This window comes from Poecilia mexicana, unplaced genomic scaffold (genome assembly GCF_051168715.1).
Source record: "Poecilia mexicana isolate PSO_F unplaced genomic scaffold, ASM5116871v1 scaffold_4, whole genome shotgun sequence".
NCBI classification, from domain to species: domain Eukaryota; kingdom Metazoa; phylum Chordata; class Actinopteri; order Cyprinodontiformes; family Poeciliidae; genus Poecilia; species Poecilia mexicana.
Window position 1 is genome coordinate 2945212 of NW_028263373.1, and position 19559 is coordinate 2964770.

The following is a 19559-nucleotide window of genomic DNA, read 5'->3' on the forward strand; positions in this document are numbered from 1 at the left end:
AAAATTACTTGACCGTTTCTGGGATAGATCTTCATGTGACACTTCCGGCGGAAGTAACCAACACTGAACTAGCAGCATTAGCTTCCAGGCTTCTTTGTGTTTATCGGTGGTTAAAAAACGGCTTTGCTGGGTGAGCTGAATGTTTAAGAGTCTGCAGTAACAATATCTTCGGTTAATCTTCAGAGAGAATCGACCAGAGAGAGACTAACTGCTGCTGCTGCGGAAATATTCAGCCACACCGGAGGAGGAAGGATCGGTCATCAGCTCAGACTGCTGGAAAACCCGGATCACCTCCGAGCCTCCAGGTAGAGTTTGCTGATCCAGGCTTTACTGGAGCTTCGGCATGTTGTTAGTTTCTGGTTTAAAACTTCATTTAAATCTCTGTTTTGCTCATATTAATGAATCTTCAGTACTTTAGATCTATAATATCTTAACTAAATAGAATAAAATAGCATTTATTGTTCCGCAAAGGGCAAATTCTGCAGCATCAGGTGTGAAGATTCACACAAAAAAGTTCTTAAAGCTTTAAAAACAATAGAAAACAAGAGTAACAATTACAACAATAGCAATGTTCTGTACAAGATTATAACTGCAGTTATTGTAAATAAAAATATCAGACACGTGATCCAAGGGATGTGCAACTGAGTTACATCACTTTTCCCAAAATGTACATGATGTTCACAGGGAGGAAAACCCATTTCATCATTGGGGGGCGGTCGGCAAAGTTACAATGAAATGTAACGTAAAATGTGTTTAAATTTATTTTATTGTGTTCAAGCTGCAGGGCCAAAAATGACTAGTAAGTAGTGATGCATATCAAAAGTGTTTTTCTCAGTAAACGACCTGCGGAGACCCACAGAAGTCAAACTAAGATTGAAATGTTTAGATCTGAGTTTGATTCAGAGTCACTGATCTAATCTCTGAAACACCTTTACAAAAACCTAATGCTCTGACTAAAAACAAGCTGTAATGAGTGACTCCACTTGATAAAACTCCTCATAAATATTGATTTATTGCAGTGAGTCTCAATACAAGTTATGTGTTATTTAAATTATAACCTTAATTATAATTAAAAGTTGCTTTAAACCTTTTCTTTTTGTTTTTCCATGTCCTGGATGGCTGAACCCATAAATATGTAGAAACTGAATATCTGGGAAGTTTCATACCTTAAGCTTAAGACTCAGCACCAGAAAAATATTAAGATTTTAATTTGTGGTTTTAAAGGCTCTATGTTGAAGATGGTAAGAATTAAAGGCGTACTTTATGTTTTTACTGTCAGCTGCCCCTCTGCTCCCAGCTGCTGGTAACGCTTCTGAGTTAGAGAGACAAATATAATTGAAATACCTTTGACAGAAAAAAGAGCCAAGTCTAAGCAATGCACAGCCGATCCAAAGTATTCGGCCTCCTTGAACTTTTCAACCCTTTGCTGCTTTCCAGGCTTCAAACATAAAGATCTAAAACTTTTATTATTTTGTGAAGAATAAACAACAAGTGGGACACAGTCGTTTGGTGGAACAAAATTTATTGTATATTTTCAACTTTTTTAACAAATAAAAACCTGCAAAGTGTGGCGTGTAATATGATTGGGCTCCTTCACTGTCAGTGCAGCAAACTCAGCCCAGACGTTCAGTTTGGGTCTCTGAATGATCCAACGTTGTCCTAACGATGATGAACAGAACCCACCTGTGTGTAATCAGGGCCCGTATAAATGCACCTGCTCTGTGATCGTCTCTGGTTGTGTTTAAAGCGCAGAGAGAATCATGGAGGCCAAGGAACGCAGCAGGCAGGGCCCAGAAGTTTAAAGCCGGTTTTGGATGCAAAAGGAGCTTTAAACACCTGAAGGAGCTCTGAGCAGCGATCATGTTGAAATGGAAGGAGCATCAGACCGAATCTACCCAGACCCGGCCGTCCCTTAACTGTCATCTGGAACAAGGAGAAGACTGATCAGAGATGCAGCCAAGAGGCCCAGGATCACTCTGGATGAACTGCAGAGATCTACAGCTCAGGTGGGAGAGTCTGTCCATAGGACAACAGTCAGTGGGACACTGGATAAATCTGGCCTTTATGGAAGAGTGGCCAGAAGAAAGCCATAAAAAGGCATCCATAAAAATCAGGTTTAAAGTTTCCCACAAGCACCTGGGAGACACAAACATGTGGAAGAAGGAGCTCTGGTCAGATATGTTTGGCATAAAAGCAACACAGCTCATCACCCTGAACACACCATCCCCACTGCCAGACATGGTGGTGGCAGCATCATGGTTTGGGCTGCTTTTCTTCAGCAGGGACAGAGAAGATGGAAAACATTGATGGAAGACGGATGGAGCTGAAAACGGAACCATTCTGGAAGAAAACCTGCAAAGACCTGAGACTGGGACGGAGATTCACCTTCAACAAGACAAAGATCCCAAACATGATGGAACGGTTCACAAATAAACGTATCCAGGTGTTAGAATGGCCTAGTCAAAGTCCAGACCTAAATCCAATGGAGAATCTGTGGGAAGAGCTGAAAGCTGCTGTTCACAAGCATCTCCATCCAGCCTCACTGAGCTGCAGCTGTTTTAAGACAGAATGGGCAGGAATTTCAGTCCATGTGCAAAACTGAGAAGCAACTTGCAGCTGTAATCGCAGCACAAGGTGGCGCTACAGAGTATTAACACAAGGGGGCAATAATATTGACGCCCCACTTTGCAGGTTTTTGTTTGTTAAAAACGTTTTAAAATGTCCAATAAATTTCACTCCACCTCACGATTGCTGTTGATTTTTCACAAAATAATAAAAATTTTAGATCTTTTTGTTTGAAGCCTGAAAAGAGGCGAAAGGTTGAAAAGTTCAAGGGGGCCGAATACTTTGACAAGGCGCTGCAGATCAGGTTAGCTGGTTCTGATTTAAGGCATAACGAGGCAGTTTATCATGATTCAGCCAAAGTAATGAAATAATAAACTGCAGTCTGATTTTTATTGTTGATGTTTCTTCCTATTGAGCAGTGAAAGTAAATAAAATGTGTTTCATGTCTTTTGCTTTAAGTATTGACTTACTGGAGGGTTTGTTTGTGCTGCAGAGCCACAGCTAATCGCTAGCTACCAGCTAATCGCTAGCTACCAGCTAATCGCTAGCTACCAGCTAATCGCTAGCTAACAGCTAATCGCTAGCTAACAGCTAATCCCTAGCTAACAGCTAGCTCCTCTCTTCAGATCCAGTATTCTGATTACTGGATTTGAAATAGTAACGCGTTACTGACATCACTGATCAGTTCATAAAGTTGTTTCATTCCAACCATTTGAATCCATAACTCTAATGTAAAAACATCGATTTTCCCCCAAAACGCCGCGTGTAGCCGCTCCTAAGTAGGCGGGGCTTGTAGCTCCTACGCCTGAATCAGACGTCTCCTCTGATTGGCTGATGGATGAATATAACTCATGTTTACATCCATTACTGCTAAGATTTTAATGACTTTTTGCGTGAAGCTTTTTCACATTTATTTAATAAAAACACCACACCTCAGGGTTTCCCCCAGTAAACCTGCTCAGCTCGGGGCGCCAGGCGTCCACCATGTTGTTGTATTAAAGATGTTAAGTGGACAGGAAATGTAAAAATATTACTGGGTAATTATACGTAACAGGAAAACATCTCCAGCGAAACGATATTTAAACCCACAACTAAAATCAAAAAATACAATTAAAATGAATATCAATTATTTGGACTTCTGTTTAAACCAAATTAGGTCAGCAGCTCAATCGGCCCCCCAGGGCTTCAGGGGCCATAAATGCTGATATTTTAACACAAACCACAGACACATAAGTGTAACATTTGTTTATTGAGATGATCAATGTTGCTGAATTTGATTCAGTGGTTTCAACATAAATTTAAATATTTTAAATTAACATTTATATGTAAGATTTTAAGGAGCTGGTAGGTTTAATTTGTAAAAGTTCAAAGAACAATATTCATAGTGAGAATGTTTTGTTACCATAGCGACAATCTGATGCTCTGAGTTTAATCTTTGAATTTGAGCTGTTTGTTCACAAATACAAATTAGCAAACTGGATTTTTATGTTGGCCAGTTAAACTCCTCCTCCTCTCCCAGATTAAATCCAACTCAGAAGCTGTTAGAGGTGCTGATGGGGCCCCTCAGTCAGATTCTGCCCCACGCCTCATCAGCCTTGGACCGGCCCTGCAGGATGAGTTAAATCTGCTGCACTGAGCAGAGATGAGCAACAAACAGGAGATTTAATTCAATGCTGCTAATGTGGCTTTAGCAGCTCTGACATTTAGTTTCTGTTGAGTTTTTAAATCACAGAAAATGTTCTGGTTGCTGGAGTTTATGGGATGAAAGTTTCTCAGATTTCTGAGAGTCAACTGCATTGACTCTGACTAAATGGACAAAGCATTTGGTACGGCTTGATCCATCATGTAACTGGAAAAATAATACTACTAATATGAAATAATATAGAACAAGCGTGACGCGTGACTACAGTGAAACCTCCTCCCTGGGCTGAACCTGCATGGTGAGGTTAGCAATGGTTCGGGACACAGACATGAACTTTATAGGGCAGACAGCGCCACACGCTGGGCAGCATGTTGAGATGGAAATGCTGCATAATTCTTTGTTCACAAATATAAATCGTCCTCAACGCTCCTCTGAAGGCGGCTCACATAGAGCTGCACAACCAGAGCTGACACGGCGGGTTTAGACTCCTACCTGGAGAATCTTCAATGGAAGTAGCGACGCACAGCACTTGGCCCTGGAGGTGGGGCGCGATACCCCCCACCGCCAGGAGGTGGCACCCTGCTACAGAGCTGGTGGAAAAGGAGCATTGAGGATAAATCTAAGGTTTGAATCCTGTTAGTAATTCAGACGGACTGGAGGGAGAGTTAATGTCTGGACTTCGGTCTAAGAATTCACATACAGAGTGATTGTGGTTCTGATGGACCAGAGCCAGGTGGTTCTGATGAAGTGTAGCATTTTTTTGGGTTCTCAGAAGAGAAAAAAACATCAGACCCTGATGACATCAGACAGAAACATGTCAGGGTCATTTGGGAAGCGACTGGCTCCATTCACTGGTCGTTGGTTTTCTCTGTTCATATTAGGAGGCAACTGTGTTGACGTCGCCTCTTATGTTGATGTTTGGAGGTAACGTCTCTGCCAAAGTCCTAGTTTCCTGTTGAAGTGCAGCAAAACTTTTCCAGGTGAGTCCAGCAGAGTGGAGCTTCTGGTTAACCCCAAAGACTCAGAGTCCAGGTAAAGAACAGTCTGTTCTGCTCTGTAGTAGCATAAACATCCCATCTAGACAGATTATCAGGGTGAAAACCCAGATGTGTCTCAGAATAGACCTGTTTACTTTCTGCTCATGAATAAAAAGCACGAAAGAACGTAAGACAAAGTAAGAGTAACCATAAAAACTGAATATGTTAAACAGGCAAAGATGATCAATGAGGATGAGAGAGAGCAAGATGAGCTGTTCCACTTTTAGAGTCGGAGCACAATGTCGACCGTTCAGGGTGGTTCCCCCTCTGCCTGGTTTAAAAGCTACAGTTTTCTCGTCTCAAAGCTTCCTGCACCACCGTATTCATGGATCCTGGTCCATCCGTTTCCATCACCAGTAGCTTTAATGCTGCGGTCACTTTGACTAAACAATGCAAACCTTGGTCTGCCCTCATGTTTGCACAAAATAAATTCAACTGAACAGTGAGCGCCAACCGTTATTTATATCTTCAAAATGTTGATTTCCTTCAGCTGAGTGGCTCCTGGTTCAGCAACTGGTTCACTGAAAACAAACAGAACCTGCTGTTGTTGGTATTAAACTACAATTTTAATTTTATATTTTGTTTCTCCTTTTTCCCCCAGATTTGTCACATTATGTCTGCCATTAAGCAAGATGTTCTTGCTCATCATTTTGACCTGAACCAACAAGAGATCTCTGCTATGAATCCGAGGGAAACAGAATCTCAGAAAATCAAAGAGAGAGAAGAGGAACCAGAACTTCCACAAGTCAAAGCAGAGGAGTTCGGACCAGAACCTATGCAGATGGTAAAGAAAGGAGACCAGATAATACTGAAGCAGGTAACAGATGACTTAACAGAAACAGATTCTGGATCTCTTGAAATCAAAGAGGAACCAAAGGAAGTAGAACTGCAACAAATGAAGGAAGACGATTGTCAATCAAGTTGTCAGCAGATGGTCAAGACTGATGATGAAGGCTTCAGTCAGGATGAAAACCAGGCTGTACCAAAGCAAGAGACTGTTACATTTATGGTAACTGGTTCTGGATCACTTGAAATCAAAGTAGAACCAGAGGAACTGGAGGTGCAACAAATGAAGGAAGACAATCACCAATCAGAATCGCAGCAGATGGTAAAGATTGAAGCTGAAGGCATCAATCAGGATTATAACCAGGAAGTACTGAAGCAGGAGACATTAATCCTAACTGCGTCTAATAATGAAACAGATCACCAACAACCAGAACTCAGTGGAAACCAAATGTTCTCGCACCAGAAGAGAGTTGAGAAAACCAGAGGGGAAAGTGACAATGCAGAGAAAGGCGTGAAGGACAAGGAAATTTACAGATTAAAAAAATGTAAACCGTGTAATGTATGTGGAAAAGGTTTCAAGTTAAACACTGAGTTAACAATCCACATGAGAACTCACACAGGTGAGAAGCCTTTCTTATGTGTAACCTGCGGAAAAGGTTTCAGTCAAAAATGTAATTTGAATAGCCACATGGGAACTCACACAGGTGAGAAACCTTTCTCATGTGAAATCTGTGGGAAATGTTTTCGTCAAAAATATATCTTGATTAGCCACATGAGGACTCACACAGAGGAGAGAGCTTTCTCATGTGTAACTTGTGGGAGAACTTTCCGTCACAAGTGTAGTTTGAATAATCACATGAGAACTCACACAGGTGAGAAACCTTTTGCATGTATAACCTGTGGAAAAGGTTTCAGTGAAAAAAATACTTTGATAAGGCACATCAGAACTCACACAGGGGAGAAGCCCTTCTCATGTAAAATCTGTGGGAAATGTTTTCGTCAAAGACATATTTTGAATACCCACATGAGAGTTCACACTGAGGAGAGGCCTTTCTCGTGTGCAACTTGTGGAAAAGGTTTCAATCAAAAAGCCAATTTGAATAGCCACATGAGAACTCACACTGGTGTGAAGCCTTTCTCATGTGTAACCTGTGGAAAATGTTTCAATCAAAAAATCCATTTGGATAACCATGTGAGAATTCACACAGGTGAAAAGCCTTTCTCATGTGAAACCTGTGGAAAATGTTTCCGTGAAAAGCATGTTTTGAATACCCACATGAGAACTCACACAGGTGAAAAGCCTTTCTCATGTGAAACCTGTGGAAAATGTTTCCGTGAAAAGCGTATTTTGAATAGCCACGTGAGAATTCATACAGGTGAGAGACCTTTCATATGTGGAACCTGTGGGAAATGTTTTGGCCATAAAAATAGTTATACTTACCACATCAGAACTCACAAAAGGGAAACCTTTCACTCATCATACTTGTCCTAATGATGTCTGTTCCAGCTCTAATTTGACATGCGGTAAAATTTTGTTTCAAAGAAGCAATTTAACATTCCCCATAAGTTGGACAGTTTCTGTCAGCAGAGTGTTCAGAAAAAAATGACTCCATTAATGTTAATGGCATGTTTGATGGTTTGTACGTGATAAAGGACTGTAGTAAATTCTTACAATAAAGTTGAAATCATACATGATGTGAAATGATAAAAGGACAAATTTCTTTGTATTTAATTGGTGACAGTTGTTGAAATGCATTAACACTGGGTGTTGTGTGGATTAATGCTGCAGTAAATTTTATTAATGTGATGAAAACTAATAAATTCTCTCAAATGTTTTTGCTTGATCTGTTTTTTCACAGATTGTGTTTAAATGGTGGATGATGTTAAATCTGTTGTGAAATGATAAAATGACTTCAGTATTTAATCAGCTATTGAAGTGGCTGCTGTGGTGTGGATTAATGCTGCAGTAAATTCGATCAATGTACATCAGAGGATCAGTCTGGTCCTCCGTCACATCACTGCTGCAGCTGGGTTAGTGTGGAGGAAAGAAATGTAGATCCAACCACAGCCAGGTGGGAATCTGTCGGTTCATCTACCAGCAGGCCGCTTTGAATGCAGATGAGAAAATATTTTTGTCACGTTGTAATTTTTACATAGAATTAGAAAATACATTCTGCACGTCTTACTTTTACTGACTAGAACTTTATCAAAGATATTTTAGTAGCTTATGAATTGTAATGTTAATACACACATGCTTTTACATGTGGAAATATTACACTATCGGCACACACTATTACTACTAATGGACACTATATAGACTAGGGCTGTGTAATATCGATTTTGCGATATATATCGATATTTTCTTTCCTAGAAAAAAATCAATTTTCATCTGCAAGTATCGTAGCATCCAACTGTCACCTGTCTCACTCACTGCTGCTTCGCCGGGAGAGTGATCAGGTCATCAGGCTTAGAGTGATTCCTTCACATGTTAAGTGTCGAGGTTAAAAGGTATCACACTATGCAGAGCAGGTACTTGGTGCACTTTATTTACTTTACAAATGCATGTAAGCTTCAGTTTGTACTGTTTCAATTAAAATGAACATGTTTTCTCACCACTTCTTTGATTCATTTTGTCCAGCTGTCGACTTTAAGTCTGTGTCCGTGTCCAACCAGAGTCGGGTATTGTGTAGTTGGTGCTTTTAATCAGTCTTCAGTTAAATTAATTCAATCCAACTCTATTACAGTCACAAAATGTCACCAAAATCACTGTCCCTCTAAAATCTTTCAGAAAATTGCAAAAGTGTATTGAATTGTATCGTTTGCTGAATATCGCAATATATATCGTATCGTGAGCAGAACATTGTGTATCATATTGTGAGATTATTGTATCACTACAGCCCTAATATAGACTGTAAAAGAAAAAAAATTAAGAAAGGTAACATTTTTTTGTCCAGAAGACAAAGAGAGAAAAGGTGAAAAATAAAATACAATTTAAATAGGGAGCAAACAAAAAGAGGCAGAAATCATTTGTGAATTTCTCACCAACAGACAGTAAGAAAGTGCCGTCCTAAGATCGACCACAGCCTTCAGCTTTCAGCCTGGACACCAGTGTTGTAGTCAAGACCACCTGACTTGAGACAAGACGAAGACCAGCGCCCCGCGCTACATGACACAATAAAATGTGAAATATGATCAAAATTGCTTCTCAAAATAATCTGACAGATCCACATTCCCATAAAACACCTGGATGTTAAATACTTGGAGCTGAAATAAATTTAACTAATATTAAAAGCAGAACAAACTCTTTCTTCTGCAATCCACGGTGGTCTCGTGCCATCCCTAAAAAGATAACGCCCTGGGTGTTTGCCCATATTGCTCATGTCAGAAACCACCCGTCTGCACCATTAAACATAGCAATTGAATTAATGCCCTGACGGTAAACAACAGTCAACTATGAACACTGACCAAGGAGCAACAAGCAAGAAGTAACCAAGCAGAAGACGCTCATCCCTCCTGCTACATGAAGCCAGGAATCTGACACCATGGCAGACATTACAGCTGCCACTTTGCGCATGCTTCTTCTTCTACAGATGTTAAACAGTGACCCCTGACTGTTGGACTCTTCATTGCATTAAACTGTGTTGACCATTTTTTGTTCTAATTTAAAAAAGGTTATATAAAACTGTTCCAAACAGTTATATTCTTTGCGTCCATCTCAGCCACACTTCTTAGTATTCTGATTATTAAATCATTAACTGATAAATAGATTAAGAATTCATTTCTCCAAAGGTTATTGATTTTTATTTCTTTCAACATTTAAAGGGATATTATTTCCCCAAATAATGTCTTTTGTGTTGAGAAATGGTATTTGAAAGACTAAACTAAACTGTAAACTAATTTTTAATTAGCTTAGTTCTAATTGGCCTCATTGACAAAACCTTTCAGTAAATTGCCCTGTCTTATAAAACATTTTTTTTCTCCATATTTGTTGGGTGGCACCATGTGGTGACCGTCCTCCAGGCTCTGATTGGCTGGTTTTGGTTGGTGCTTTTCCTCAGAGAGGTGATTGATTTTTTTCAGACTCTCTCATAGCAAAATGAAGCCTTAGGCACAAGTTCAACCTGTGAGACTATTCTCCTTAACCGGCATCATGTATCACCACGCCTTCGCTGCAGCCAACCAGGACGCTCCGCCGCTCCGCTCCGGTCCAATCATCCAGCAAGAGCTCCTTTAAAAGGCGAAGCAGCCACAGGTCCACCTGCTTCAGTCGTGCTGCAACCCACCTCCCCTCCATCTTCACCGTCAGCCTCCTGGACACCTCAGGTCCTATCAAGACTCCCCTCCAAGCTCCACCTCCAGGGACCGGCCCGGGGAAGGCTTACCTGAGCTTTGCTGGAGCCGATCACTCGAGCTCACAGCGAGTCTCAGCCTCCACGTCTTCTGCCGACATCCGAGCGCCAAATTCTCGGTCTAATAAAATTGTCTAACTGCTGTTTCTCTCTCCATGTGAGTCTCTACAGATTGAAATGACACAACATGGTGACAGTTTTATCAAATATATGGAGAAAAAATGTTACATACTGCAGCTTTAAGCATTCATAATTTATACTGAACTATGACATCACTGCATAATTTTAATGGCTCTATTTTTTATCTATTTTTACAGTTTTACTTCTAGTTGTAGTTTTATCATTTCATCTCTTCTCGTGTTGTCAGCTTGAGTTGATTGAATGAAATGTAACTGTGAAGATGAATTTCTTTAGTTAAACTCTTGTGTGTATGAGCCTGCAGTGGTCTTATGTCTTCAATTATTATTATTATTTATTTATTTATTCATTTTAACTGCAGACATGATGAATAATAACAGACTGAACTCTGGCTGTCTTATATTTTTTCTCTTTAAAAGAAATTGTGTTCTGTACCTTTTCTAATGTAAATTAGAAGTTTATTAATAATTGTATAATTATATTTCTTAATATAATTATACTAAGTTAAACCTATTCAATTACAGTGAAAATAATGTTGCTGCTATGTAGGTATTGCACTCAAAAAATTTAACTATCTATCCATGAACTTTATTTAAAAGATGAAAAATCCAAATAAAGGATAAAATCACACCAAACTAATAATATGTAGTTATGTTGTGTATTAAAATGTAATTTTTCCATGTTATTTTTGCTACAAGCTAAAGAACATCTTGGATCTCTTTCTGTTTTACTGAAACATGAATATAATTAAGTCAGATGTTTCCTGTTTAATGCACTTTGATGTTGGGCTTCCTAAAATAGCAGAAAGTTGAAGTAAAGGATTTCTTGTCATTTATAGATCAGCGTGGTCTTGTTTTGTTTTATGACCAAAAATCCAAGTTAACAGGACAAAAACTCAGATTTCTAAATTATATCTGCTGCTTATGTGAGCCTTGTTTCTGCAGGGATTACTGCTTGTTGCTTCACAAACTTTGCTTCATTAAAATGTGGTTTGTATTATTTGCTCTGAATGTTTGAACATACTGAACTTTTAAAAGAAAAATCAGCCAAGCTGTTAATTCCCAATACAAAGAGATTAAATGGCTTTAACATTAAGTAACAAACCAGAACTACAGTTAATAGTGGCTTCTGACTGTCACTAAGTGTTTGGCTTTAATAGTTTAACATTTTTATATAAGATTATAGAGGGAAAAACTAGTGTGCTTTTTTTTGGTGAAAATTGTAAATAAAACATTTAAAATAATTTTGTCTCTGAAAATCTGTTTAAAATAATTTTTTCCTTCGTTCCCTTTCTGTAAGAAATGCTTGTTTTAGTAATTCCTTATGTTTTTATGAATATGTGCATAAACAGTATGTGATGGCCGTCAGATAGCGCTGCCCCGTTAAACAGTGTGATGCTGAGCTTTCAGAGGCAGTTTGAGATCACATACAACTATAAGAATGTAGCTACACTAGTACTTATATAATACACCATATATAGTATTTATGTGTGTGTTTGTGTCTAATGAGAGTGCAGTTGCAAAAAGTGAATAAAGTGAGACGACTTCTCTGAAACACGTTTGAGCCTTCACGGTTTCCGTAGTTCTCCAGATAAGCGGCTGATTTTTCCGCCTGGCGGCAAGTAAACCCAATAGTCCACCTCGCTGCAGCAAACAGGAAGGGGCGGGACGGACCGCTGTCAGTCTCTTACCTTATTTGGAAATGGGACCATTGTGATCCGGAAGTGAAGGGGGCGCTATTTCCTATACTTCCGTTTTTATTTTCTTTTGAAATTTGTGATATATTTTCACCTTTAGGAAGGAGTTTCACTCTCAGAATGTATCTGAATTTATTTATTTTATTTACTTCACGGCAGCTCACAGTTTTTAGCAAATTCTGTAGCTTTCGGTGCACTTCTAAATCTGTTTCAGGGTCTGCTACTGCCTCTAGTGGCGTGGGGGTGGTAACACAACCAATCTAATTACATTACTAAATCAGAATACCACAAAGTCTTAATTATTTACTATTAATTTCGGCATTACTGGCACCGTAAAAGATAAATTATCTTATAAAACAATTCTTTTTTCATTTTCTTAAGGATGTAGAAGTAATTAAATGACAAACTACCTTTATACATTATAAATCATTTCTATATATCTCCATCAATTATAGGAGCAACAAAAGAAATAAGGAGACATGAAAAACAACATGACCAACTATAATAAAAATACCATTTGCAGTGAATACATAAGACATTTAATTGAGCAAAAGTCAATAACAAATGAATTACAGAAGAATAACAACCCAGGTTGTTACAACCAGGGTTGTTAAACAGATATAAACAAAAATTCACATTTTTGTTTTTACAGTGCCATGTCTATTATTGAGACTTTTTATTGTAGAGTCTTATATATATATAGAAAAATAAGATGAAACTATTTAATCTATCAACGAGGAAATTTTCCTTTGACTCTAAAACGATAAATTATATTCATGAATCACATTATTACACGGCCCATCTGTGGCGACAATACAAAAAAAGTTGCTTTATGTGTCCTACAATGATGGCATGAGGCTCAAAGAGCCTAGATGGAGCAGTGCTAGCCATAAGTTTGTACATAATGCTGTTCCCACATGTGCAGCTGAGCTCAGGAATCTTATGTATAAATGCATGTGTAGATTATCTGAGTCATGCAATAATATAATTGCAGTTTTAGTAAATCCTGCTTTTAGTGCTGTGAGATTCTCTTCAAGATGATGGAATCATTGGTGTCATCGTTGATTTGTGACTCGGTGAATAATATGTCATGTTTGTTTTTATTTTTCTCTTACTTTATTTTTACCTTTTTTCTATGGACCTTTTTTGTTTGGAATAAAGATATGATTGATTGATTGATTGATTGATTGATTGATTGATTGATTGATCTTCTGAAAAGATAGAGTCTCTGAGAACAGTTCTTAAATACATAGTCAGTGTTTTCAGCAAAGTGGAGCTGACTGTCCAGGAATGACACAAGGAATTTAAAATTTGCCAGTTTCAGCAGGTTGGCCATCAAGAGAAACTGGAATCACTTTCAGGTTTTGTTTATGTCGTTTAATTAGCTCTACTTCCTTAAGAAAATGGAAAGGTATGTTCATTTGTGAGGAAATTTATCTTTTACTGTTCCAGTAATGCCAGAATTAATAAGTAATAAAGACGTTGTGGTATTCTGATTTAGTAATGTAATTAGATTGGTTGTGTTACCACCTCCACGCCACTGGAGGCAGTAGCAGGCCTGAAAAGATGTGACTAAGGAGCAGATTTAGAAGTACACCGAAAACTACAGAATTTGCTAAAAACTGTGAGCTGCGCTGAAGTAAATAAAATAAATAAATTCAGATACATTCTGAGAGTGAAACTCCTTCCTAAAGGTGAAAATAATCACAGATTTCAAAAGAAAATAAAAACTGAAGTATAGGAAATAGCGCCCCCTTCGCTTCCAGATAGCAATGGTCCCATTTCCAAATAAGGTCTGAGACTGACAGCGGTCCGTCCCGCCCCTTCCTGTTTGCTGCAGAGGTCCTTCTCCCTGGTGGTGCGGAGCAGCGAGGAGGAACCACTTCTGATGGGGAAACATGAATCCACGTAACACTGGCTCTCCCGGATCACTTGACTGCTGAGTGGTGCTGAGAAACCTGCTGAAAATAACATTTAAAATCCATTTTTGAAAATATAACGTTTATCTCTGAAATAAAACCCTTATTTCAGTTGAACAGTTCCCTTAGCTATTAACCACAAATATAAAAGATTTTATTTTGAATTCCTGCTCGTAATTTGTGTTTTCTATTGAGGGTCAACAAACTTTCTGGCTAAATATTAAAATATGTTTAAACCTAAAACTCCCTGGGTGCAAATAATTCTGGTCTTAACTCAGTTTGGTGACGTAAATAATTATTGTTTTGTGATGTGAAACATGGAGCTTGAATTCAAGATCAGACCTTTAATACCAAATATGCATAAACATTTCTGCTACTACAGCACATTGGGTTTTATTGTCTGAGAAAACAAGACAGAAGAACTGCATGACAGTGATCCAAACTAAACTCAAGCATTTACAGTCCAGGCTGTCATGAAGCTGCTGTTCGACTGAAAAATATACAAATATATCATAACCAAGGACTGATGAGCCACAGAGTCGCCAGAGATCCACCTGCAGCAGCTTTTAAAGTGATTCCTGATCATTAGAGGCTCCATAACCATCATGTCACAACGCTCGCCCTCAAAACACACAACAAATTCAGATTTTTTTAAAAAGAACTTTAACTTTTCTGTTAAGAATTCTGCAGGGTTTTTAAGCATTTTGATCTTTTTCCTCAGAATTCTGACTTAAGAATATTAACTTTTTTTCAGTAATTTTTTAAAAAGAATTTCTACCTTTTTGGTAAATTTCTGCTTTTTTCACTTTTTAAAATGAGAATTCATTTTTGCCCCTTTTTTTTTTTTTTTGAATTCATCCTTCTTTCCAAAAAGTCAGAATCCAACATTTTTCCTGAACGCCCACATTTTTTTTCTGAGAATTCCAACTTTCTCAAACTTCATACGTTTTCCTCAGAGTTCCCTCTATTATTTTCAAAACTCAGTCTTTTTAGTAAATGTTAGAATCTCCAACTTTACACAGAGGTTAACATGTGTAGTTTTTTTAGTGGTTCTAATGGTCTTCCGTTCAGCTGGGAGGGTGGAGGAACATACAGTCTTCCTCAGAGACGCTGAAGAACAGGAAGTAGAGTTTAAAAGCAGGAAAGTTACAGTCTGATGCCTCCAGGCCTTTAGGGGGCAGAACCAACCAGCAGCTCAGAACCAGCTGGTACTTCAGATCCAGCTCAGAACCCGATCATGCCTCCAGCTTCTGGTGCTGAGTTCTCAGGTGTTTGTTCAAGCTGCTCTTCTGCCTGAAGTGTTTCCCGCAGGTGGCACAGGGGAAGGGCTTCTCTCCAGTGTGAATCCTCATGTGGTCGGTGACATGGATCTGCTGGGTGAAAACTTTCCCACAGATAAGACAGGCGAACGGTTTCATGCCACTGTGAGTCTTCTTGTGATTGGCCAGGTAGCTGGTGTTGCTGAAGGCTTTCCCACACTGATCGCAGACGAACGGTTTCTCGCTGGTGTGGATCCTCTTGTGTTTGGTCAAGTAGCTGTTCTTGGCAAAACATTTCCCACAAATGGGACAGGGATACAGATTCCCATCTGCGTTCTGTGCCAGAAGGTCCAGTCTTTTCTTTGGCTTCAGCGCCTCCTGGTTCCGGTTCTGGGTCTCTGGGCGGTTCTGATAGAGAAGCTGGTAGCTGCTTGGTTCAGGTTCGTCATCGTAGTCCACAGTCACCATGATGGCCTCAGCCTCCTGCTTCAGCACCAGCGCTCCGTCCTGCCTGGAGCAGATGTCGTCAGGCGCCAGTTCTGGTGCGTTCCGGTCCGGACTGGAACTGCTGTCCCGATCGGTGGGAAGCGCCTCGCTGGAGAAATGATGCTGGAGTTCTGGAGGAGACCAGAGGAACGCCGATATTAATGATGTCACACAACAACGGCTCAAACCACTCTCATAAAGCCACTACTACATTGAAATGCAAATGACCTTTTGAGTCTGTTTACTCCAGTTAGTGATTAATTAATTACTAAATTAGTAATTCAATAATCGATTCATCTTTCAGCCTCAGTTGATATAGGTATAATCTGATGCTACAAGCTTAATATTTTCTGTGTTTGACTTTCGGTTAGTTCATAAATACATCCCAGTCAATAGTAACCAATTATTATTCGAGTAGCTTTTCCACACCTTAGCTTTACTACAGTGAAGTAATTCTGTTCTTCCTGCAGTACAATTTCTGGGTACTCTTCCCACTGCTGCTTTAAATACAGGCTTAAAACCCACCTGCATAGAGCTTTGATTAATAACTGAAAAATAAATTAACTTTAGTCTGGATTAAAACATATCATTGGTTCCCTTAATCCTGCCAACGTAATGTAAAGTGTTTGGCGTTTTATTTTAATTTTCATCATGTAAACCCCTTTGCCTTGTTGGTGAAAATGTGCTATATTAATAAACTGGCTTACTTGGATGTGTGTAAGTTAATCTGGTTGTGGTAAACAGTGGTGTTCCAGTAAACACCAGTAATTCAAGCATAATTTTCATCTGTGGCAACAGAAATCTACTCCTCAGATATGATTCAGAACATTTTGCTAACAGTTTTCGTCACACTGGCAGTATTTTTGATCAGGCATCAACGCAGCCACCTGGCCTTTAAAAACAGGCGCGTGGATTTCATCAGTTGATCTGGGCACCAGTTGATCTCACACACCGGAAGTCACCAGCAGCCGCAGATATAAACTATTTTTCAGTTTATAACGAGTCTTTAAGGCATTAAAGCAGAGAGACTCGGTGAACTGAGCCGGTTCTATTGGTGAACATGATTCTTCACTATCAGACTTGCACAATAAGCGGATATGCGTCACTCTTACTGCTGACAGCAGTTAGCATCACAATAACACGGGAATCTCGCTGATTTCTGAACGTCAGGTGACGTCTGGAGTCCCGGCTGCCCTCAGGTCGGATCCAGCCGGACCTACCTGTGGGGTTCGGCTCGGTTCGGGGTCTCCAGGTGAGGTCCAGCAGTCTCCGCTGCCGGTCGATCTCCTCCTCGTACTGGACGATGGTTTTTTCCAGCTGGGTGAAGATTTCTTCAGCAGCAGCAGTTAGTCTCTCTCTGATAAACTCTCTCAGAGGCTCAACGGAACACATTGTTGCTGCGCAGACTCACAACACACCTGGACACGCTCTGGAACACACACCAGAAGCTAACTCAGCTAACCGCTACACCGGAAGTTACGACACAATTCACTTTAAGCAGCTGTGTGCATTTCCGCCCCTTGCTGGAGAGAAGTGGAGCCCGAACACGACTGAATGCTAATTAAAGACATTTTTAAAATGTATTTCTGCCTTCTGAAATAGAGAAATAACCTTGTTTGGATTTTTTGTGTTATCATTTTTACATTTATATATTATACATTTATTATTATCATTAATCAGTCTTATATTAATCAGTATGATGTGATTTTCTTGTCTGTTAAAACTTTTTGACTGCTGTGTTTAATACTTTTGGCACCAAGTATCTGTGCTCCAAGAACTGATTGTTACGGAGCCTCCAGGGGACGTGGGGATTTTTTTCTTATGCGTTTCCTCGCAATACTTTAATAAACGTTTTCACTGAGGCTCTGTAAGAGCCATATGAATGAAATAAGTAATTATTGATATAACAGGAGCAGCGGCTTTGACACCTGGTGGTGGGCGTGTCGATGTGGGCGTGACGTCACCAGGTATGAACGGGAAGGTGACGCTGCTGGCTGTGTGTGAGAGGAGGCGGGGGTCAGTCCTCGCAAAGTTTGGAGCATAATAAAAATAAAATCGATAATTGTGACAGAACAAAGAAGAGGTTTGGAGTTGATTGATACACGGACAGATGAGATTCCCCGAGTTAACCCAGTGCGGCCGTCTACCACCATTAGTTTGCTGTGTTTTATAATAATAAAACGTGTTTATTATTATTAACGCTTTGGTGCAGAAAACTGATTGAAAATTGATTTATTTACTGCATGTTTATGTCTGTTAAGGCTCAGATGGAACGGCACGGAAAGCTGCCCTTTAAACCATTCAGACGAACATCAGATGACTGATGACCCGCGATAATAACTCAATAGTCCATAGAAAAACCTTATAAGCTTGTATTAAAGCAGAAAGTACGGCGGCCACCGTAAAAAAGGCTTACAGTATCAATTATACCGCATGAACTGATCAGTAGATTATTGCGAGGGAACTCAAAAGAAAAAAAATTCCCATGTCCCCTGGAGGGCTCCGTAGATTGTTGGAGAAATCGCTCCCAAGGGAAAGGACCAGATGACCTGTGTGTGTAGATGGAGCTGTTTATCTTTTACCTTCTTCCTTTTCCTGAATAAAAGGCCGACTGGCTGATGGAGGGCAGACCCATCAAAGAGAGGCTGGAGGAGCAGGTTCTTTATGTAGGTTCAGAAAAATACCTATCAAACCTTTAATGCTTTACATATGTTGTTGGTATGTTTAGAAATTATATTTTAAAAATCTAATTCTAATATTTTTCTCTTAAAATCCAATTAAAAAATAATTCATTCATTCTAAAGAGAAATTAAATGTCGTAACTCATGTCATCCAAGGATCTTCAAAGAAACTTGGTGGATGGTGATTCTGTGGGCAGGAAGGACCTGCAGTAGCAGTCCATCTTGCAGTGAATATGAAGAGGCCTCTGACTGAAGGCTGTCGCTGTGTGACAGTCACATGACCGTTTCATGGCAGCATGTCCTGGATGACCATCAGCTGTTCACTAAGCGAATCCTCATCTACAACTCACCCAAATAAATCTCTGACAGATTCTCTTATTATTTAGTAAATACATAATTCTGGTGATTCTGACCTGAAACAACAGAAGTTTGGTCAGATTTAACTAAAAACGGAGAAAAAAATGGTGAAATGTTTTTGTTTGCTGTATGTAAACTTCTGGTTTCAACTGTTTGCATTAGAAGCTCCACATTTATTCATGGACATAAAACCCAGGAGGAGTAATGGTCCTTTTTCTTTATTTACAGTATTAATATTTTCAATTTTATGAAATAGATAAAACTTAGATAAGATTTATTTATTTATTTATTAAATTGTACAAAGGAGTTTCAAACTAAGAAAAAAAAATAAACTGTCTAACTTTAAATACTGGTTTATTATGAACACTGCTGTATTTTCCAATACACTATTTATTTATTTATTTATCATGTTCTTTTCTTTCTCCTCTAGTCTTTGGACCGGCCTACACTGAGTATATTCTACATATAATTCAGTGCATCCTTTTCACTTTGTCAGGATATTTAAACAAACTGAAAATAAAATTCTGTGTCAAGGGTTCAGAATCCTGGCTGGAGCTTCCTCATTCCTTACCTTCCAGGTTAGAGCCGGCCGCCTCCCGGTGGCCATGTGAGGCTGGTGTTCGGAGCACTAAGTGTTTAACTGA

General features: G+C 39.3%; 2 protein-coding genes across 4 annotated transcripts; one reads left to right on the plus strand and one right to left on the minus strand.

Annotated features, from left to right (window-relative positions):
• On the plus strand, positions 1 to 7865 carry LOC106908030 (uncharacterized). 3 transcript variants are annotated; one of them, XM_088004783.1, is made up of 3 exons: positions 1 to 305; positions 5089 to 5187; positions 5846 to 7865. In XM_088004783.1, the coding sequence occupies exon 3, from the start codon at positions 5858 to 5860 to the stop codon at positions 7520 to 7522; it is 1665 nt and encodes a 554-aa protein (XP_087860909.1). In that variant the 5' UTR covers positions 1 to 305; positions 5089 to 5187; positions 5846 to 5857; the 3' UTR covers positions 7523 to 7865. The 3 variants fall into 3 exon arrangements, with proteins under 3 accessions (XP_087860909.1, XP_014829454.2, XP_087860910.1); XM_014973968.2 differs by lacking the exon at positions 5089 to 5187 and having other exon boundaries at positions 2 to 305; XM_088004784.1 differs by lacking the exons at positions 1 to 305; positions 5089 to 5187 and adding an exon at positions 5224 to 5686.
• A 6641-nt stretch (positions 7866 to 14506) lies between these two features.
• On the minus strand, positions 14507 to 17777 carry LOC106908033 (uncharacterized). Its single transcript, XM_014973972.2, has 2 exons — positions 17098 to 17777; positions 14507 to 16008 (listed from the first exon to the last, which is right to left on the minus strand). The coding sequence occupies exons 1-2, from the start codon at positions 17267 to 17269 to the stop codon at positions 15368 to 15370; spliced, it is 813 nt and encodes a 270-aa protein (XP_014829458.2). The 5' UTR covers positions 17270 to 17777; the 3' UTR covers positions 14507 to 15367.
• Positions 17778 to 19559: the final 1782 nt, after the last annotated feature.

Excerpts from the sequence above, each read along its gene's own strand:
- LOC106908030 (XM_088004783.1), top strand. The coding sequence starts at position 5,858 with ATGTCTGCCATTAAGCAAGATGTTCTTGCTCATCATTTTGACCTGAAC.
- LOC106908033 (XM_014973972.2), bottom strand. The coding sequence starts at position 17,269 with ATGTGTTCCGTTGAGCCTCTGAGAGAGTTTATCAGAGAGAGACTAACT. Across the intron at positions 16,009-17,097 it reads AACCGAGCCGAACCCCACAG|AACTCCAGCATCATTTCTCC; the intron begins GTAGGTCCGGCT and ends GGTCTCCTCCAG.